Below are 18415 nucleotides of genomic sequence, written 5' to 3' on the forward strand. Positions count from 1 at the left end.
GGAATAAGGAATTATTACCAGCTTCTGGAGTTGGGGAATGGGGAATTATTACCAGCTTCTGGAGTTAGGGAACGGGGTTTATTACCAATTTCTGGAGTTGGGGAATAAGGAATTATTACCAGCTTCTGGAGTTGGGGAATTATTACCAGCTTCTGGAGTTAGGGAACAGGGATTATTACCAATTTCTGGAGTTGGGGAATGGGGAATTATTACCAGCTTCTGGAGTTAGGGAATGGGGTTTATTACCAATTTCTGGAGTTGGGGAATAAGGAATTATTACCAGCTTCTGGAGTTGGGGAACAGGGATTATTACCAATTTCTGGAGTTGGGGAACGGGCATTATTACCATCTTGTGGAGTTAGAGAACAGGGATTATTACCAATTTCTGGAGTTGGGGAATGGGGAATTATTACCAGCTTCTGGAGTTAGGGAATGGGGTTTATTACCAATTTCTGGAGTTGGGGAATAAGGAATTATTACCAGCTTCTGGAGTTGGGGAATGGGGAATTATTACCAGCTTCTGGAGTTAGGGAACAGGGATTATTACCAATTTCTGGAGTTGGGGAACGGGCATTATTACCATCTTGTGGAGTTAGGGAACAGGGATTATTACCAATTTCTGGAGTTGGGGAATAGGGAATTATTACCAGCTTCTGGAGTTAGGGAACGGGGTTTATTACCAATTTCTGGAGTTGGGGAATGGGGAATCATTACCAGCTTCTGGAGTTAGGGAATGGGGATTATTACCAGCTTCTGGAGTTGGGGAATGGGAAATTATTACCAGCTTCTGGAGTTGGGGAACGAGGAATATTACCAGCTTCTGGAGTTAGGAAATGGGGATTATTAACAGTTTCTGGAGTTGGGGAATGGGGAATTATTACCAGTTCCTGGAGTTGGGGAACGGGGAATATTACCATCTTCTGGAGTTGGGGAATGGGGAATTATTACCAGCTTCTGGAGTTGGGGAATGGCAGACTGCTAGTTAGCCCAGCATGCCTCAGAGTGTTTTAAGAATGGCAGTTACTTTTGACTAAAAATATTACATAAACGGAAATGGGATATTCACATATTAATTCATACTGCCACAGTCTTTCTCCATTCAGTTATGTTACTTTATCATAAACAGCTATTTTTATTGAAGGGAAAAGTAATGGAGGAATAATTTTTAAATATTTTTTTCCTAGCTCCTATATTTTCCATTTAATAATGTACGATCAGACATGCCATCAGGGCATCATTTTGTATCACGTAATGCAGACATTGCTCATTATATTGTTCAGCTCCCTTCTGGCAGCATATAATTTGTAATAACTAACCATAAATAAGTAGCCCTGAAACTCTTATTAGGCCAAATAGATGTGTGTGTATCTGTGCATTCCTGCTCCAGTCACTAATCCTGTTTAATACATTCAGAGAGCATATGGTGATTGCTACGATACCGATGAACGTAGCACAGACATGAGTTCATGTTCATTCATTTCTTTATAAAGTGCTTATTTCCTCCCCAAGTGCATTTCCTGTAAATATTTTCTTATTTAGGGAAATAGCTACAAGGAGATCCCTAAGAAAGGCTAATTGGTCAAACTGTTTAAGGCATGAAGGAGATTAATTGGCTATGTGCTTTGAGGCGATAAATACCCACCACTATTTGACTTTTCCCAGAGACCCTAGTATTTTATCTTGGTGATTTTTCTTGGGAGAGAAAATACCACTTTTGCCATCAGCCTTAGTATGTTTCATGGGTCGCTTATAATTCTCTCTGGTTGCTCTAGTCACAAGAACAGGGAAAGGACGCATTTATTGCTTTTATATTTTCTATTTTTAATTATTAATTAATTACAGAAGTTAGCCTTAGCAATTAGTCACATTTTTTCATAATTACAATTCATATGGTGCAGATTCTGATCAAATGTAAAATTGTCTGTGCTTGTGTAGTCACTAGAATTATATATTTGGCAGATGAACCTAACTGTATCAAAATCGATTGGATAAAGCAAAATGTCTGACTGATAAGTTAATTCAGAGCTTGTGTGAAGTCAAAAGCAGGTCTGGAACAACATGAGTCTGTTATTCACACTCTTAAAGGGACAGTGTACCCCCTTTTTCAATGTAGATTCAATGAATAGGGCTTGTGTTAAACATACGTTTTGCCTGGTGCTTTCTTTAGGAAATATCTGTGGTTCTTGTGATCAGGAAGTAGAATGTGACTTAAGTTTATATTTCAGGCAAAAACAGCGTTCAGTACAAGCCCTGTTCATTTTACCAATGTTAAAATACGCGATATACCAAGGGTGACAAATTTCCCAATGTACCATCACCATCTGCTCGTCTGGCAAGGTTGCCAAACAAGCAGTTTTTGCCCAATTTTGCCACCTACATTCTGGGCCAAATTGGGCTGAATCCACATCAACGTTCACATCAATGTGATCATCAAACAACAGGATTTTCAAACCTACCTGATAGATATCTGGGGAGTGGCTATTTGTTCCTTTACCAATTCTGGTGCTAAGCCAAATAGGGTTGATGTGCTTTTACCACCCTAATTTCACCCTATTTAGCTTTCAAGCTAGGAGTAAGGCATGTGAAATTGAAGTATCTGCAAATGTTTCCTTAAAATGGTTCTGAATTATAGTTAGTTTAATTTACTCTTCATATTATGTCATCCTTATATTTGTGTCATTCCAAACTTGCATTCAGTAATTATCAGCCTCACGTTAGACGTTTCCTGGGCCAATTTCTATTTCTCAGATAGTCAAGCACATCCTTTCTGATCACTATGTTGTGGTTCTTATCAGAGTGTTCCACATTAATCTGACACATTGCCATGCTATGAATGCAGCCCTTTCTATTAGGTGTGAGGCAAGATAGCCTTCCTGATGGCTGACATATAGAATTTTTCAATTTCGGCCATCATTGATTTGATAAATATGCTTGCTCCTGCATTTCCTGATAAATATGATATACTACAAGCATTTAAGATTGGGGAATGGAGTTCATTCTTGGTTCAGGATTTATTTTCTACAAAACAGACTTTGAACTTGAATAAATTGTCTATTTTCTATGAGTTAGATAATTCTGTAAATGATGTCTATTTACAGTTAAGTCATAAAATGTTATAGATGTTATAAAGGATAATTTTGTCTTATTTTAACAGTCGGCTAATTTACATTTATAGAAAAAATGTTATTGTCGTGCTAAATTTTGGTTTCCTGCTACTTGCAACTCAAAGGGCATGAAAGGTCTGTTGTGTCTAATTCAAGTACACATCCATAATAATAAGGCATAATATAAATCCATATTTTCTTGTAGATGGAAGTACTTTACTGTAAATTCTCCATTAGATGGATACCAAGATATGTAATGGTATTTACTGTTTATGGTAGCACTGCCAATTTATACTTAATGGGATTTTATTTTTCCCATTTTATGCATCATTCCTTTATTTCTTTATTAAGGAGAAAGCACTAAGCTTGCCTGACTTAGACTTAGCCTGCATCCCTTTTGTACCACCACATGCCCTTATGCAAGCCTTAGGCAGCAGCAACACCAATGCTGCCACTCACTTACCTCTTTTGCCGCAGAGCAGGTCTGGGGACGGAGGGGGGCATTGATACTGTACTTTCTGCATTAGAAAGACAAATTTCCATTTTAAAAAATGGCAATTTGCCTCTTAAAGTTATTGGAGGCAGATTTTTGCCACCACTGGTGACCTGTCTAGACTAGTCCTTTCATGCAATGCAACTGTCTTGATATATTTAGCAATATAATTTCAGTTTTTAATTAAGAAATGCTTTTTTTAGGAAGTATCTGGTGAAAATGCTGTCTCATTGGTTTCTTCTGAAGAAAGAAAGGAGAAAGTGCCAAGTCCACACCTTAGCCACATGGTCATTTTAACAAATAGTAGTACGTTGTATGGTCTCTCTGAACGAGTTGTGGCTACAGAATCCTTGTAAGTACAGCAGCTTTCTCTTCTACTCATTCTCTCTTTTCCTGTTCTCTAAACAGATCTTTTGTTGCCTGTAAAGTTGGTTAGCTAATATGAAAGCCAAATTGGCTAGCTATATGTGGGCCAGCATTAGCTGCCATCTTGGCCACTTCAGACAGAAGCAAAATAACAGGCTACCTTGCTGATATAGTCCTTATGGGGATGGCAAGGTATTAGATCAGCCTGATTTTTCTTAAAGTCTGGGTGGCCAAACTGTGCAAAGATCTGCTTGTTTGGAACTCCAAATAATACAGATTTTCCCACGTGTGGCTGGTTTAAGAGTATTTTGTCTAAAAGTAAAGCAATGTTCGATATGATTTAAATAATGAGATGTTATGTGAGTGTACAATTTGTGTTTATTGTTTCACTAAACTGCTACATTTCCAACAATGTCATGTCAATGTGTTTTGTTCTCTGTTTAGGAAATAATTTGCCTTTATAAATTCTACTCAACAAGGTTATTTTTCCATTTTTTACAATCTCTGATTGAAATATTTGAATTTTACTAGTGTCTTATGGTATTTATTTATAACTTGGGGAGAATGTGTATTCTGCCAGGCTTCATGATACAGTGTACTTCTCTCCAATAGCAACCGATAGTGGATATTATGTCCCTTTCCTCTGACATTAATGGGATTTTCATTTGCCATTCTCTCTGTAAATAAGAGCAGATACAAAGTGTTTGTAAGCAGTACATTGAATGTATTATGCAAATCACTTTATATGTATCATTATTAAAGAAAGGTATTTTTATATCATTTGAAATGACAAAAGCCCATTTCATTTTATTGACCTATTATTTATATTTAAACCATAGCTTGTCATGCTGTGTAATTCCAAGCATGCTATTAAAGCCATGCACGCATTATGATATTTTTCATGCCGTGTATAAGAATTTATTAGACGCAATGGGAAACCCTTATTTTAAAGAAGAGCAAGAAGAAGCAATTCTATCCTGGTGATGGATTTTAAGATTGATATTAATTTATTTGAAACGGATGTTCCCCTTCAACAAATTCCTACCAGTGTATTACTTACTATAACACCTATGGGTGAAGACACACGGAGCTACTTAGTATCAGCTACTTGTCACGGCTACTAAACACCAGGAAATACCCTGCCATAGACAATACTGAGAATTGCCTCTGCTAAACACATGTAGAGACAATAAGAAGCATTGTCTATTTTAGTAGCCATAAAAAGTAGCTGCTACTAGTAGCTGTGTGTCTTCACCATGCAGGAATTTTAATGCCAGCCAAATCATAATCTGTCTAAGCTTTACACATGGAGGATTGTGTTGTGCATTGGCCAACTTTTGCCCTTAATTAACTTTTGCTACGTAAAATATGGATCTGTATATGTGGATTTACTGGATTTCAGAATGGAGAGAAATTCAGCATTGGTAATCTATATAAACCAATGGGGCCACCAGCTGGATGCCTGCCCAGATTTATCTTTATATGTTTGATTTTTTGATTCCACCATTGAGCTGAAGTAGTCTCTACTTACTTTTAGTAATAATGAAATAAATCATGCCTGTAAGAATATATTATGAAATTACTCCATCCACTTTTGTTGGAGTTTTCTGCATCCCCTTTTACTTAGCATAGGCTGAGCATCGGAAATGTAATTAGTGCTTTTCAGTTTTGTATTAAGTGTGACAGATCTATGGTGTCTAATAATATGCTTGAGACAGGCATAACTAGTTCAGCTACTCTATCTATATTTTAAGTATAAATAAAAGGTAAAAATTGTGAACATCTCTCTCGGACTGACATCTTGGCAGAACTAAAAGCCTTGTGACAGATCAGCTGGGGCTTTTGTATTGTTGTTGGAGAGACTTGATCTATTTGAGAAGCCTAGGAGATCATCTTTTCTTATTAATAATGGGAAACTTGCTGTTGATAAGGTCAGAGGCCTTAAATAAGGTTGATGAATGTGACATGCCATAGTTCCCTCTCTGCATTTCATTTGGAGCATTCTTAGAATATATAAGGTTAGTGGTCAAGCTCTGATGTGAGGATGTGTAGCCTCCTGTCAGCAACAATCAGGAGATGTTTGAGGCTAAATATTTCCCTGCTGGAACTCTCTTGCTTGTTTTGCTAAAGTGTAACCTGTGGCAGTTCACCTTCTGAGCTTTCATTTATCTCTAACTAAAAACATACACAGCAGTTCCAGCATTGTGGGGGGTTTTATGTGATATTTGATCTGTGTATCCTGTTTTCCTTTTCTCTAATATGGTTCAGCTAAGAGTTAAGGGGAAAAACGAAATTAAAATTAAAACAAACATTGCAGTTATCTCTTAGGTTATTAGCTCACTGTTATTACAAAATAACTAGGAATAAATAAGAAATAAATCCTTTAGAGATATGGCTCACTGGGCATAACTTCAAATCAGTGGCTGATTGTACACACAAACTCTATCAGTAATGGAACCTGCCTTCTATCTGAAGTTATGCCTATATAGGGGTGTAAATACAAATAACAGATGCTGTCCGCCATTTAACATCACTGTGTTAATGAGGGGCGGTCATGTAGGCATATACTCTATCACCTACTGGTTCCCTAAGTTGTGCATCAGTCCTTTGGCGGGTGGTAAGGACAGGGCTGGCATTAAACCCAACAACACTGCGCTCTATGCCTTTTTTTTTTTTTTTAATCCAACAAGAGGTGAGAGTGCAGTATTGCCTCTGGTGCAAGTTGTACATGAACGTGTCGTGGTCTGCAACCCAACCCACACTCACCACACTTCTATTCCCCCTACCCTGGCCAGGTACCCACAACAGAATCGACCAGGTCAAGAGAAGAAAATTACTTGATCATTGGGGAATTGGTAGGAGGCCTATTTGCCAGATTTTACCTGAATACCCAGGCAGAGTATCTGTGGACCGCCTGCCTGGTTGGTGAATCGGAACTTACTACCCAAAACCCAACCATGTTGTGGGTATTCCACGGATACCTGACCCGCTGCTGGTCTCAAATATGGGGCATGCTTCTGAAACATTAGTGCTTTTGTATTTGTAACAGGGACAGTGATAAATGAGCCCCATGTTCTTGTCCTGTTTTGTACGTTTCAATTGAAAAACCCAAGACACTGGAACGGAATCTGATTAAGGGAAACGCCATTCACTTCCCCTGTTATTTCGATGGATGAGTCAAATTTCTCTCCAAGAATTTAGAGATTAGATTGTAAATGCTATCGGACACAAACTAGGTGGCCACAATATATGTGTATGGAGGTTTGTACATTTGTTACAGTAATAAAATATTTGTATTATTTATTAAAATCCTTTAATAGAAGCCATTGTACTGATGCATGATATGAGACCAGTCACTTCTATTGTTATAGTTACTCAATGCCTGTTCTGCTATAATGTGTATCTTCTACATGTCTTACTTTCCATATTGACAAGATAGATACACCACAGTCTGAATTATTTATTAGGGATACACCGAATCCAGGATTCAGTTTGGGATTCGCCCAAGATTTGCCCTTTTTCAGTGGGATTCAGATTTGGTCGAATCCATGCCTGTGATTGAACCAAATCCTTAGAATCATGTGACTTTTTGTCAGAATTTTATACATTTTCACTGCGCACGTAAATTAGGAGTTGGGTTGGTATTCATCCAAATCTTTCACAAACTATTCGGGGTTTCTAAAATAGTTGATTTGGTGCATCCCTATTATTTATTAATCATCACTACTATTTTATAGCATTTGGAAATATGCTTCCATAAGAGATTTACAAGGCTTCTGTTTAAATATATATTTTAAACTCTTAGAATAGAGCACATTGTTTTTCTTAGGTCCTTAGCCTTTAATATATTGCCCTTGAAAATGAATGAAGCTTCACACACAAACACAGACACACACTTAATGATAATATGCTATTGTAAATCTTGCATTGTACAATTTACTTTGTAGAGTATCTTGGCAACGAATACATGGTTTACTTTTTGCTAACAGTGTTTTAATGCATTGGCATCTGACTACTTCATACATTACATATGGCTAATGTAGAGTGCTGCTAAAGCCCATGCATTAAACATGTCACACTCTCTGCTGTTGATTTGCTGAAAAGCTTTTAATGTCCTTATACATGAATATTCTTCCAGGGCTGTCCTTGGGAGAAACTCCCTAAAGTCGCCTGTATTGCAGTCGGAATGAAAGTGACATGGGGTTTGCCTATAGAATAACAGCAGAATGATGATATTTGTGCTTTTACATTGCTTCACTGATTTGCATTCTCACCTGAAATTGGGCTTTTTATGGCTTTTATCATTATGTTCTATATTTCACACCAATTTACAGAATCTTACAGCCATTCTGAATTACACAACAAACGTTTTTCTGTCAGTTTAGATTAGAAAATAAGGTTTGACCTGTTCCCAGCACAGAGCATGGGTAATTATCTTAATTCACAGTGTTTCATAGGTTTCATTCAGTACAGAATTAGCAGCTTTGTTACAGACGGTGGAAGTGTTATTAGCACTGTAAATTAAGCAGCTTTTGCATATTGTTTGTTATAAAGCATCTGGTGTTTGCGTTCATTTTTCATTTTATGTGTGTATTTGAAGTTGCTTCTCTGTGCCTCTGCAATTAAGTCTTCTAGCCAACCAAACACATATCTAGGTACTGTAAGCCTTTTAGATGTATGGCTTTAGTTAATTAGGAAAAGCATATAACTCATAAACTATCAATGAAACTCAAGTTTTCTCATTTTACAAAACTACTATGTTGTATCTTTCCCATAGTATAGAGGATAGGTTGATAGAAAAACAAAAATAAGGATTTAATGTCTTGTTTATAAATAGGTCTTATATGTCTGTTTTCCATTACATAGACCAGGGCTGTCCAACTGGCGGCCCGCGACCCCCCTCTGTGTGACCCCCCACCTGTCTGGCTGCTTTGATGTTTTAACCTTTGTGGAAGATTTAAATGGTATCAGTACTTAGAGTAAATGGACCCCTGCATGGTTCACACCTCATATTCAGACTGTAATCCCCCTGTACAATTAGCATCAGAATTAAATAACCAGCCCTGCAGCATCAGATTATATGAAAGTTAAACCAAATTGTCTGCTTGATAATTTGCATTGTCAGCTAAGCCTCAACAGCTGCCTAGAGCACACTGAGCATGTGCAGTGTCACTGACACTCCTAACAAAATTCAAGGTGGGGAGCACCTTTGGCAGCTTTAAAGGATCATTACTAGTATAGAGATGCTGATCCTTTAGGCTGGTGCAGTAAGTTAAGGATACAAAATATAGCATCTCTACCCATATTTATTGTTAGGGTTTAGTTCTCCTTACTGCATGAGGGTATGGCTGATTGCCTTAATAGAGCATTCTCTGTTACAGATCAAGTTCATGGGCTTGTCTTTGAATGTTGGGATATTTAGTGGAGAAGGATACCAAAAGCCATAGTTCCATTCAAACACCTCTGTCCCAAATGCCATTTGTTACCTAAGGTGTAAATTGGATCACATGGCTAAAAAGACAATTAACTTCAGCATATCCCAAGAGAATAGTAACAAAGAAAATATGAAGAGGACATGATAACATCTGTGTGTGATTCCTGTTATATTCTTTGGGGAGAATGTAATAAAAAATGATTTGCAGTGAGAAAATATACTTCTCTGTGTGAACAAATCTGCCTTTTCCCAAATTTAATATGGGCTTTGCGAAGGCGGAAACTGTTTAGCGACCACTTCCGACAGTGGAAGAAGGTTTGTGAATGTTATTGTTTGCGACAGTGCGCAGTGTATGTAATAAAACTTTATAATGAAAATGTAGTTATGTTTGCTCCAAAAGATTACACCACCTTCAAGCGTGCCTTAAACAGTTCACAATGCACAATTAATATTTGCAATGCAATATCAGTCTAATGGACAATATTACATTACTAAATGCAAATTCTATTCTTATTTGTGGCCATTTATTTTCTGTTTACATCTTTTATAACTACCCGCCATTTGACCCTTTAATATTGTTCCTGCTGTATATTGAGATATGCATTTATAATGACTAGGGAAGATGGCCTACACAAGTCTAAAAGTGGCTATAGAATCTAATGTAAATTACTAATCAGCCTTGTATCATGAATTTATTGCTGGATTTATACTGTTGACTAAGCTCAGATAACTTAGCAGCAGTCCATAGCATGGAGAAGAAAATGGGGCAGTCTTGGGCAGCATCTTGCTTTTGCAAGCCCTTGGGCTCGTATTAAAGTCCAAAATATAAAGTGCATCATCTCTAGCCTAATTTTTATTACGGTTTAGTTCTCCTTTAATGCATGCCCAACAAGGGCATATTCTTTATATGGGGGATGGGGGCCAGGCGCATAATAAATACAGAAAAAATGAATATCTGCCTTTTGCATTTGGATTCATTTTTCTATTACGATTGCATTAGACACAGGTGCAGTATTTTTAGTGCCATTACCATTCGCCCAAACTCAATCATCCACAGAAAGGACATGCCCCCTGTTAGGGATGCTTTCAAGTTATATTTGAGTGCAGTGCACCTTGAAGACATACTGTGCCAGCATACTGATGCTTTTCTTCACCAGCAACTGGGCATTTTTGTTTAAACAGAAGGAAGAATGGAAGCAAGATTTGCCCAAAAGCATATCTTTCAGCAGGGCAATGACTCGAAACACAAGGCCAAAGTCACAATGGAGTGGCTCAAGAACAAAAAAAAAATAAATGTGTTGCAATGAGCAGTCACAGCCCTGATCTTAAATTAACTGAGACTCGGTGTCACTATAAGAAAACAAAAATCATCCAAGCAGGCTGCCGAGTGGCTCTTGTCAAGGTCATGCAATGGGGTATTTGCCGTTCCCAGCAGAACCTAGCAAACCATCCTAGCGCACTAATGCTTTTCCAATACTGCATTGACTCATTTATAACTGTCTAATCTTCCTTTTTTCAGAGTTTTCTTGGCTGAACAATTTGAATTTCTCCAGACGCATCTTGATTCTGTGATGCCAGCAGCTAAAAAGCCTTTCCTTCAGCAGTTCTACTCCCAGGTTAGCCGTTACTGTGCCAGGTTATACCTGCTCTTAAGAACATTAAGCTCTGCTGTCACTCCTTGATGCGACAGTGACACATATTTTTGTACTGCTTCCTTTTTTATTCCTATGAATTCTGTCCTTGGCACCATTTGTCTCCTGGAGATTGTTCTATGAAATTATTATTTGTCTGTTTTTCCCTTTTGAAGCTGTTTGTCACATTATTAAATAAATTATTCATTGTTTGGCTAACAATGTATACAAAAAGGATTTATCCCCGTAACTTGTCTGCTATGTTGTATTCAAAGGCCAAGTATTACCGCTGGCTCAACCGAACCTGCTCACTCTGCCAGCACATCATAGACTCTTCCATTATTAGAGCTGTTAGCTGATATGCATGAAGCAAGATACAGTAATAAACATTTTCTTACAGAAATCGTAGTATAAAATATAGCTCGGTAAAACAAAATCTGTCCCCATAGCTTGTGTGCCAATTAATGGAAAATAAATTAAAATTCAAACAGTTCTTAGGGTATATTTTTCAGTATTTCAGTATTAGATTTTTTTAGTATAACAAAGGTACTCATATTATGATTGTTGTTAATATATTTTTCTGGTCTCAAGTGAAGAAAGCAGTATCCCTCTCAAAGGTTGCAGGGCCCTGCTATGTAGAGGAGTAAAGTAGAAAATATTGATGAGATAAGTAGGGAGGAACATATATGTATGATTGTACAGATATGGGATCTATTACAGGTATTGGACCCCTTATTCGGAAATCCATTATCCAGAAAGTTCCGAATTACGGAAAGGCCATCTCCCATAGACTCCATTTTAATCAAATAATTCACATTTTTAAAAATGATTTCCTTTTTCTCTGTAATAATAAAACAGTACCTTGTACTTTATCTCAACTAAGATATAATTCATCCGTATTCGATCCAAAACAATCCTAGTGGGTTTAACTACTGTTTAAATAACTTTTTTTAGCAAACTTAAGGTAAGAGATCCGAATTACAGAAAGACCCCTTATCCGGAAACCCCCAGGTCCCAGGCATTCTGGAAAATGGGTCCCATACCAGTATCCGGAAACCAATTATCCAGATAGCTTCAAAATATGGGAATGCCATTTGCCATTGAATCAATTTTAAGCAAGTTCGGGTATGGGACCTGTTATCCAGAATGGGATCTGAAGTTTTCCAGATAAGGGGTCTTTACATAATTTTAGTTACTATACTTTACTGTATATCTACTAAAAAAACATTTAAATATTTAATACACCCAATAGGATTGCTGCCAATAAGGATTAATTATATCTTAGCTGGGATCAAGTACATGGTACTGTTTATGGTTACAAGGAAAACAAGGAAATATGCTTTTATATTTCAAATTATTTCATTAATATGGACATGCCCCTCCCTCCAGTACAACTCCACATGAAGTTGGTGTCCTTATGGGTTTAATGCTGTACCTATAGTATGGAAGCACTCATTTAATGCTCCCTATTAGTACTGTATTGGAAATGGTTTTGTTTTTCTCCCTTATACATGCTTTTCATTACTTTCTTCTCACATCATTTTTGCCACCCGTGACCCTTGCATGCTCTGTATTTACTGTTGTTAGTTGCTGTTGATTGTATTTTATTATTTTTTTTCCAGACGGTATCTACAGCCAGCGAACTCCGTAAGCCAATTTACTGGATCGTTGCTGCCAAAGCCATCGACTATGAACAGTTGCTGCTTCTTATGGCCAATGTGAAATGGGATGTAAAGGAAATCATGTCACAACATAACCTATATGTAGATGCTCTTTTGAAGGTACTTAGCTGATTATTGCCTGCGTGCCATCAACTGATTTAGCCTCTTTAACCGCATGATCCTTTATTAATTATTATAGTTATTATATTGCCTGCTTGATTCAATCTCTTCCTCACTCCATTTATGCACATTATCATTATATACTTCTAACAAGAACATTGATTTTTCCAGGAATTCGAACAGTTTAATAAGAAGCTATCTGAGCTTTCCAAACATGTCCGGATCCCTTTGCCAGTTTCCAATATTCTCTGGGAACATTGCATTCGTCTTGCGAATAGAACACTGGTGGAAGGGTGAGAAACTTTCTTTTCAAATGTGACAAATTCATCTCAAAGGCAGGTTACATTGGTGTCCAACCCATATTTGTGAAATGGGAAATCTTTTTATAAGATACTGTATATTCATGAAGTGATTTTTATTGCCATATTTATATAGGTACACGAGGCCCTGTGCCTAGGGAAGCAGCCTTACAGGGGTGGCCCTCGGGTGCCTGTATAATCAATATAGTTTCAAAAATGAAAACAGTAAAAACCCTCCCTAGCCACCAGGCCTACCTGTGGAAATCCAGCAGTGGAGTTGGGGGGTGAGGGGTCCAGTGCATTTTACCCCCGTCACATACGTGTGGCATCACTTCCGCAGTAGGGCTTTTCTTGTTCTTTAAAGGGGCAGTTCAACTTTGTTAATTTTTTTATTTTTTTTTATAGAATGGCCAATTCTAGGCAACTTTCAATTGGTTAAAAGTTATTTTTTCTAATAATTGGAGTTTCAGCAGTTATCTGGTTGTTAGAGTGCAAACTACCTTAGCAACCAGGGAGTGGAGAGCTACTAAACAAAAAGTGCAATAATTAAAAAAACTGAAAGTAAAGAAAATGAAGACCAATTGCAAATTGTCTCAGACTTTGCGTTATAGTAAAAGTTAAGTTCAACAACCCCTTTAAGATGAAACACACGTTTTAAAAATCTGAATGGATGCCTTAGCATCTGCTTGAAGTATAAAATGTAACAGTTTATTGTATGATAAGTAACATAATAGTAATATTAGAATCCCTATATTTCCCCTCATATTTCAAAATCCCTAAATTAGCCCTAATATAGACCAGTGACTCTTCTTTTCCCCCTATAGTCTTGTTACAGGAACAAGACCCATTATCCAGAATGCTCGGGACCAAGGGTAATCCGGATAAGGGATCTTGCTGTAATTTGGATCTCCATATCTTAAGTCTACTAAAAAAATCAATAAAACATTAATTAAACCCAGTTGGATTATTTTGCATCCAAAAAGGATTAATTATATGTTTAGTTGGCATTCAATACAATGTTTTGTTTTCTTATTACAGAGAGAAAGGAAATCAGTTTTAAAAATCTGAATTATTTGATTAAAATGGAGTCTATGGGAGACAGGCTTTCTATTATTCGGATCTTTCTGGATAATGGGTTTCCAGATAACAGATCCAATACCTGTATTTATATTCACTTACTGTTTCTTATAGGCTGCTCTTTTAAATTATATATTCTTATTCCCCTGCTCTGTGGCATGGAGTTATTTATATGTTACTCTAAAAACAATATTCCTTCGCCTGTGTCAGAAGTGCTGCTCTCTTATTGGTGGTTTAAATAGGAGCTGTCCTAAATGATTAGCATAGATTGGCTGTGTGAGCTTGGGGAAACACAATCACAAAGTGACCATATCATCAAGGCTGCCAGAAAGGAAAGATAAAAGGCTGTTACAGTCAAAATACCCATTATTATTATTATTATTATTAACATTTATTTATAAAGCGCCAGCATATTCCGCAGCGCTGTACAATAAGTATATCTGTAATGTTAGTAATGTAACATCAGCTATTGCAGCACTCTGAGTGTAAGTACTGCAACATATGGCATGCCCAGTTATCAGTTTTCATTAAAACTGATAAAAACAATTGTTTAACATATAATACTTGCTATTTAGACAATGTATAAATATATTTCATTTTTCAGTGTGTTTTGCTAACAGGAGAACCCAGCCTGAGGCAAGCATGCTGCTATAACATGCAGGCCCCTTGTCATTATACGTAGTGCCAAACTCAAGTCATGATCACCGTCGCAGTGAAACTCAATGAGTACATGATAGACCCCCGCCCACTTACATCACTTACCCCCACCCCCATGCATAAAGGCCACTATATACATAGGTATATTTGAATGATTAAGGCAAAACTCACCAAGATATGATAAATAACTCAAAAACTCCTACTTGTATATGTCTTCATTCTGTTATTGTAAACATTTCCTCAGTCAAACCACTTGGTGCTTATGTTTCTCCTTTTATTATTGTGTGGCTTTTACCCATAGCTATGCCAATGTGAAGAAGTGCAGCAACGAAGGCCGCGCTCTAATGCAGCTGGATTATCAGCAGTTTCTGATGAAACTTGAAAAACTCACAGACATCAGGCCGATTCCTGATAAGGAGTTTGTGGAGACCTATATTAAGGCCTATTATTTGACGGAAAATGACATGGAACGTTGGATCAAAGAGCACAGGGTAATGCTTTGTGTTTGTCTTTTTAGTACAGTATTTTCCAGGGCCAAAAGCTTTTGTTAAGCATAGAGCGTAATGACATAACAAACTATATGGTATGTACAAAATACTGGGAATCATGATTTATTTTCTGTGCAATCTGTTAGATTCCTTGTGGGTATGGAAGTGCCACTTGCCTGTACCTTCAAGCATCTGTCTTGTCTGTATGCCTTGGCTGCCCATTGTAACTTTATGATACAGAGCCCACAATACACATACAATGGCATATCATACCCATGCATAACGTGTACACTATGAAAGTACCAGAACAAACTATGTTGTATGCAGTTTTCAGGCCAATAGAAAAATAAATAATTATGTGCTGAATTTCCACAGTCTGGGGAAAACATTTTTCTCTGCAGTTCCACCAGGTACAGACACATTCCTGAAGAAGAGCCACAGTTTATGTCACACTTTTCAGTTTCCATATTTTATGCTTACCCTAAGTTATAGATGGTGTAAGTGGATTTACTCAGTTTGCCTAGGTTTGCTCATATAAATCCCGTGTTACCAGTGTGTGGCCAACACCTGAATCTGTCCAAGTTGTAGCACAACCTAGAAGGTAGGAACAAACAGCAGTTCTCTGATAACAGGAGTACTGCTCGGGTGACTTTATCACCCCCCAGTAATTTAACGCTTCCTTCTCCTATAAAATACTATAATAACATTTGGCATAAAAGTGATATTAAAGTGCCATATAACTGAATAATCATTGCAGGCCTGTCAGCCTAACACTGGTTACAGAGAATGTAGAAAGAGAAATTGTGTTAACATTATATGGGCAGTAAACTTTGCCAACACACATGTGACACAGGCAGACGCAGGGATGAAATCTGTTAGATGAACCGATCTTACACTTGTGTCCCTAACAGTGTGGTTAGCATAATACCATGTATTCAGTGTACAAATCACCACTGCATTGCGGAAAGCAGGCAAAGCATTGAGCAGAAGAGCAAAGTGGTCCAAGTTTAGTCAGTAATGTGTTCACAGAAGATAGGGGGGCAAAGCAAGTGGGGAGTAAGTGTACTTTAATGATCTATGCTTCATGCAAAAGGAAATGTAAACAGTTAACTTTTAATATGGAGCTTTGAGTAACGCAGTGGCAAAACCTGGAGTGTATAATTAGAATGAATAAAAATACAGTATTCTGTTGATAATGCTTGTGAGATTATGCATGAATGCTCTGTCCAATTACCGCTTTTGTTCTGTGTAACCCTAGGAATACTCAACCAAGCAGCTGACAAACCTGGTGAACGTTTGCCTTGGATCCCATATCAATAAAAAGGCCAGGCAGAAGCTCCTAGCCGCTATCGATGACACTGACAGGCCAAAAAGATAACTGCCCTGGAATCCTCTCACCCAAAAATCATGCTACCAGATGGGATGCATGCTCAGCTGTTACACTGAATGCATTCTATAATGAATGGATAAGGGTGTCTTTTTCATTTTAATTCACTTATATTATACAATTATGTGTGTTGATTTGTTTCCTGCTAGTCTTCATGAGATCCATTCGGTCCAGTTTTAATGGTTAAACCTATAAAGCATCTGGAGATGTTTCAAACAAAGCACTTTCTCTTCAATGGTGGGGTTCAAAACAATGTAATGCCAGCCAAACCAAAACCAACAACTTAGATATTTTCCTGTTGATAAATGATCAATAACCTACTGTAAATGTAATTTATAACCCATGGGTTTGGCCCTGGTACCACTCTGCACAATTTAGAATAAAATGACATAGTCCTGAACTTGCTGCATGGATTTCTACTTGATGGTAAAATTATCCTTCACAGTCTTTTAATATATTATTTGGTTTCAGAATTGGGTGTATAAACAGAGATTTTCCTTAATTACTGTCACTGTCCAAACTCTTTTTCCATTATTCCAGTATACCATACTCAGTGAGCTAAAGGAGCAAATTCTGCTCTGTGTCTGACTCCCATTTGCACTATAAAGTAATGTAATGAGCGCTTATTCTTATTAGTGCACATACTGTCTAAAAACAAGGACTTGTGCAGGTCACGCTGAGCAGCTGTACTGTAAAATAGCCATTAATAATGATTTTAATTGAACACGAATACTGCGTTAAAAATGGAAGCTCCTATTTAGTTTAACTGCAAATTTCAGGGATCACCATGGTTTCCTGGAAAGAAATCACTTACTATGCCATCCTTTTAGAATTCTTAAATTGGTATGTATTTAAGTGTTCTCTGCTGTCAAGTGAATATTGCTGTATACAATGCAATGAATTGATTGTGTGCACCAGTATTGTATGGTTTATTGAATGAAAGGATTCTGTACAGTTCCACCTATTATAAATCCTTATAGGAAAGACACAGCATTGGTCCTGTGATGCTGTTTCTTTTCTTTGATTATTACACTTACACAGGATTGTATTCCTTTTCATTAGCTTCTCCCCAGCTGTGTATGCGCTATACTGTTATAACTAGACTTGACTTACAGGACATTGGAACCGTCCTTGACTACATGACCATATTTAATAAAAACCTGGCTATGTACTAAAAGACTCTTGACTAAAAGAAATGGTGTGTTGTTTGTGTTTTCTAATGATGGTCTTGGTTGAAGTAATAACTGCCACTAGGGACATTTATCAGTGATAATGATAATGGTGCCTTTGACCTTTATTAATGAGCCAAGTGAAATGTTTTTGCTAAATAATTTGTTCATTTTATGAATGGCTGCATCAAATGGAGAGCATTTTTTTCTGGTTCATGAGCCTTGGCATTAGTGAAAGACCAAACTAGATGCTTTAATTAGTACTAATCCATGCTGCAGACTGAGCCAGGACAGCAGCTAAACTAATAAACAATCAGTCATGCAACATACATTTTATAGGGATTTGTTTAAAAGAGATTCTGTCATGGGAAAGCACGTTTTTGGTTTTTTTTACAAAATGCAATAGCGTTCCTTCAGAAGAGTCCTGCATTAAAATCCATTTTTCAAAAGAGCAAACAGATTTTTTAATATTTAGTTTTTAAATTTGACATGGGGCGAGACATATTCATAGTTTCCCAGGTGCCCTCAG

General features: G+C 37.3%; 1 protein-coding gene across 1 annotated transcript in view; it reads left to right on the top strand.

The window, feature by feature from the left end:
• Positions 1 to 17910, top strand: part of vps50 (VPS50 EARP/GARPII complex subunit) — a 105516-nt gene extending 87606 nt beyond the window's left edge. Inside the window, 6 exon segments of the mRNA NM_001114244.2 lie at positions 3801 to 3949; positions 10917 to 11013; positions 12651 to 12809; positions 12981 to 13102; positions 15144 to 15333; positions 16589 to 17910. Coding sequence (NP_001107716.1) covers positions 3801 to 3949; positions 10917 to 11013; positions 12651 to 12809; positions 12981 to 13102; positions 15144 to 15333; positions 16589 to 16708 — 837 coding nt within the window. The 3' untranslated portion in view covers positions 16709 to 17910.
• The last annotated feature ends 505 nt before the right edge of the window (positions 17911 to 18415 follow it).

This window comes from Xenopus tropicalis, chromosome 6, assembly GCF_000004195.4.
Source record: "Xenopus tropicalis strain Nigerian chromosome 6, UCB_Xtro_10.0, whole genome shotgun sequence".
Lineage (NCBI taxonomy): Eukaryota > Metazoa > Chordata > Amphibia > Anura > Pipidae > Xenopus > Xenopus tropicalis.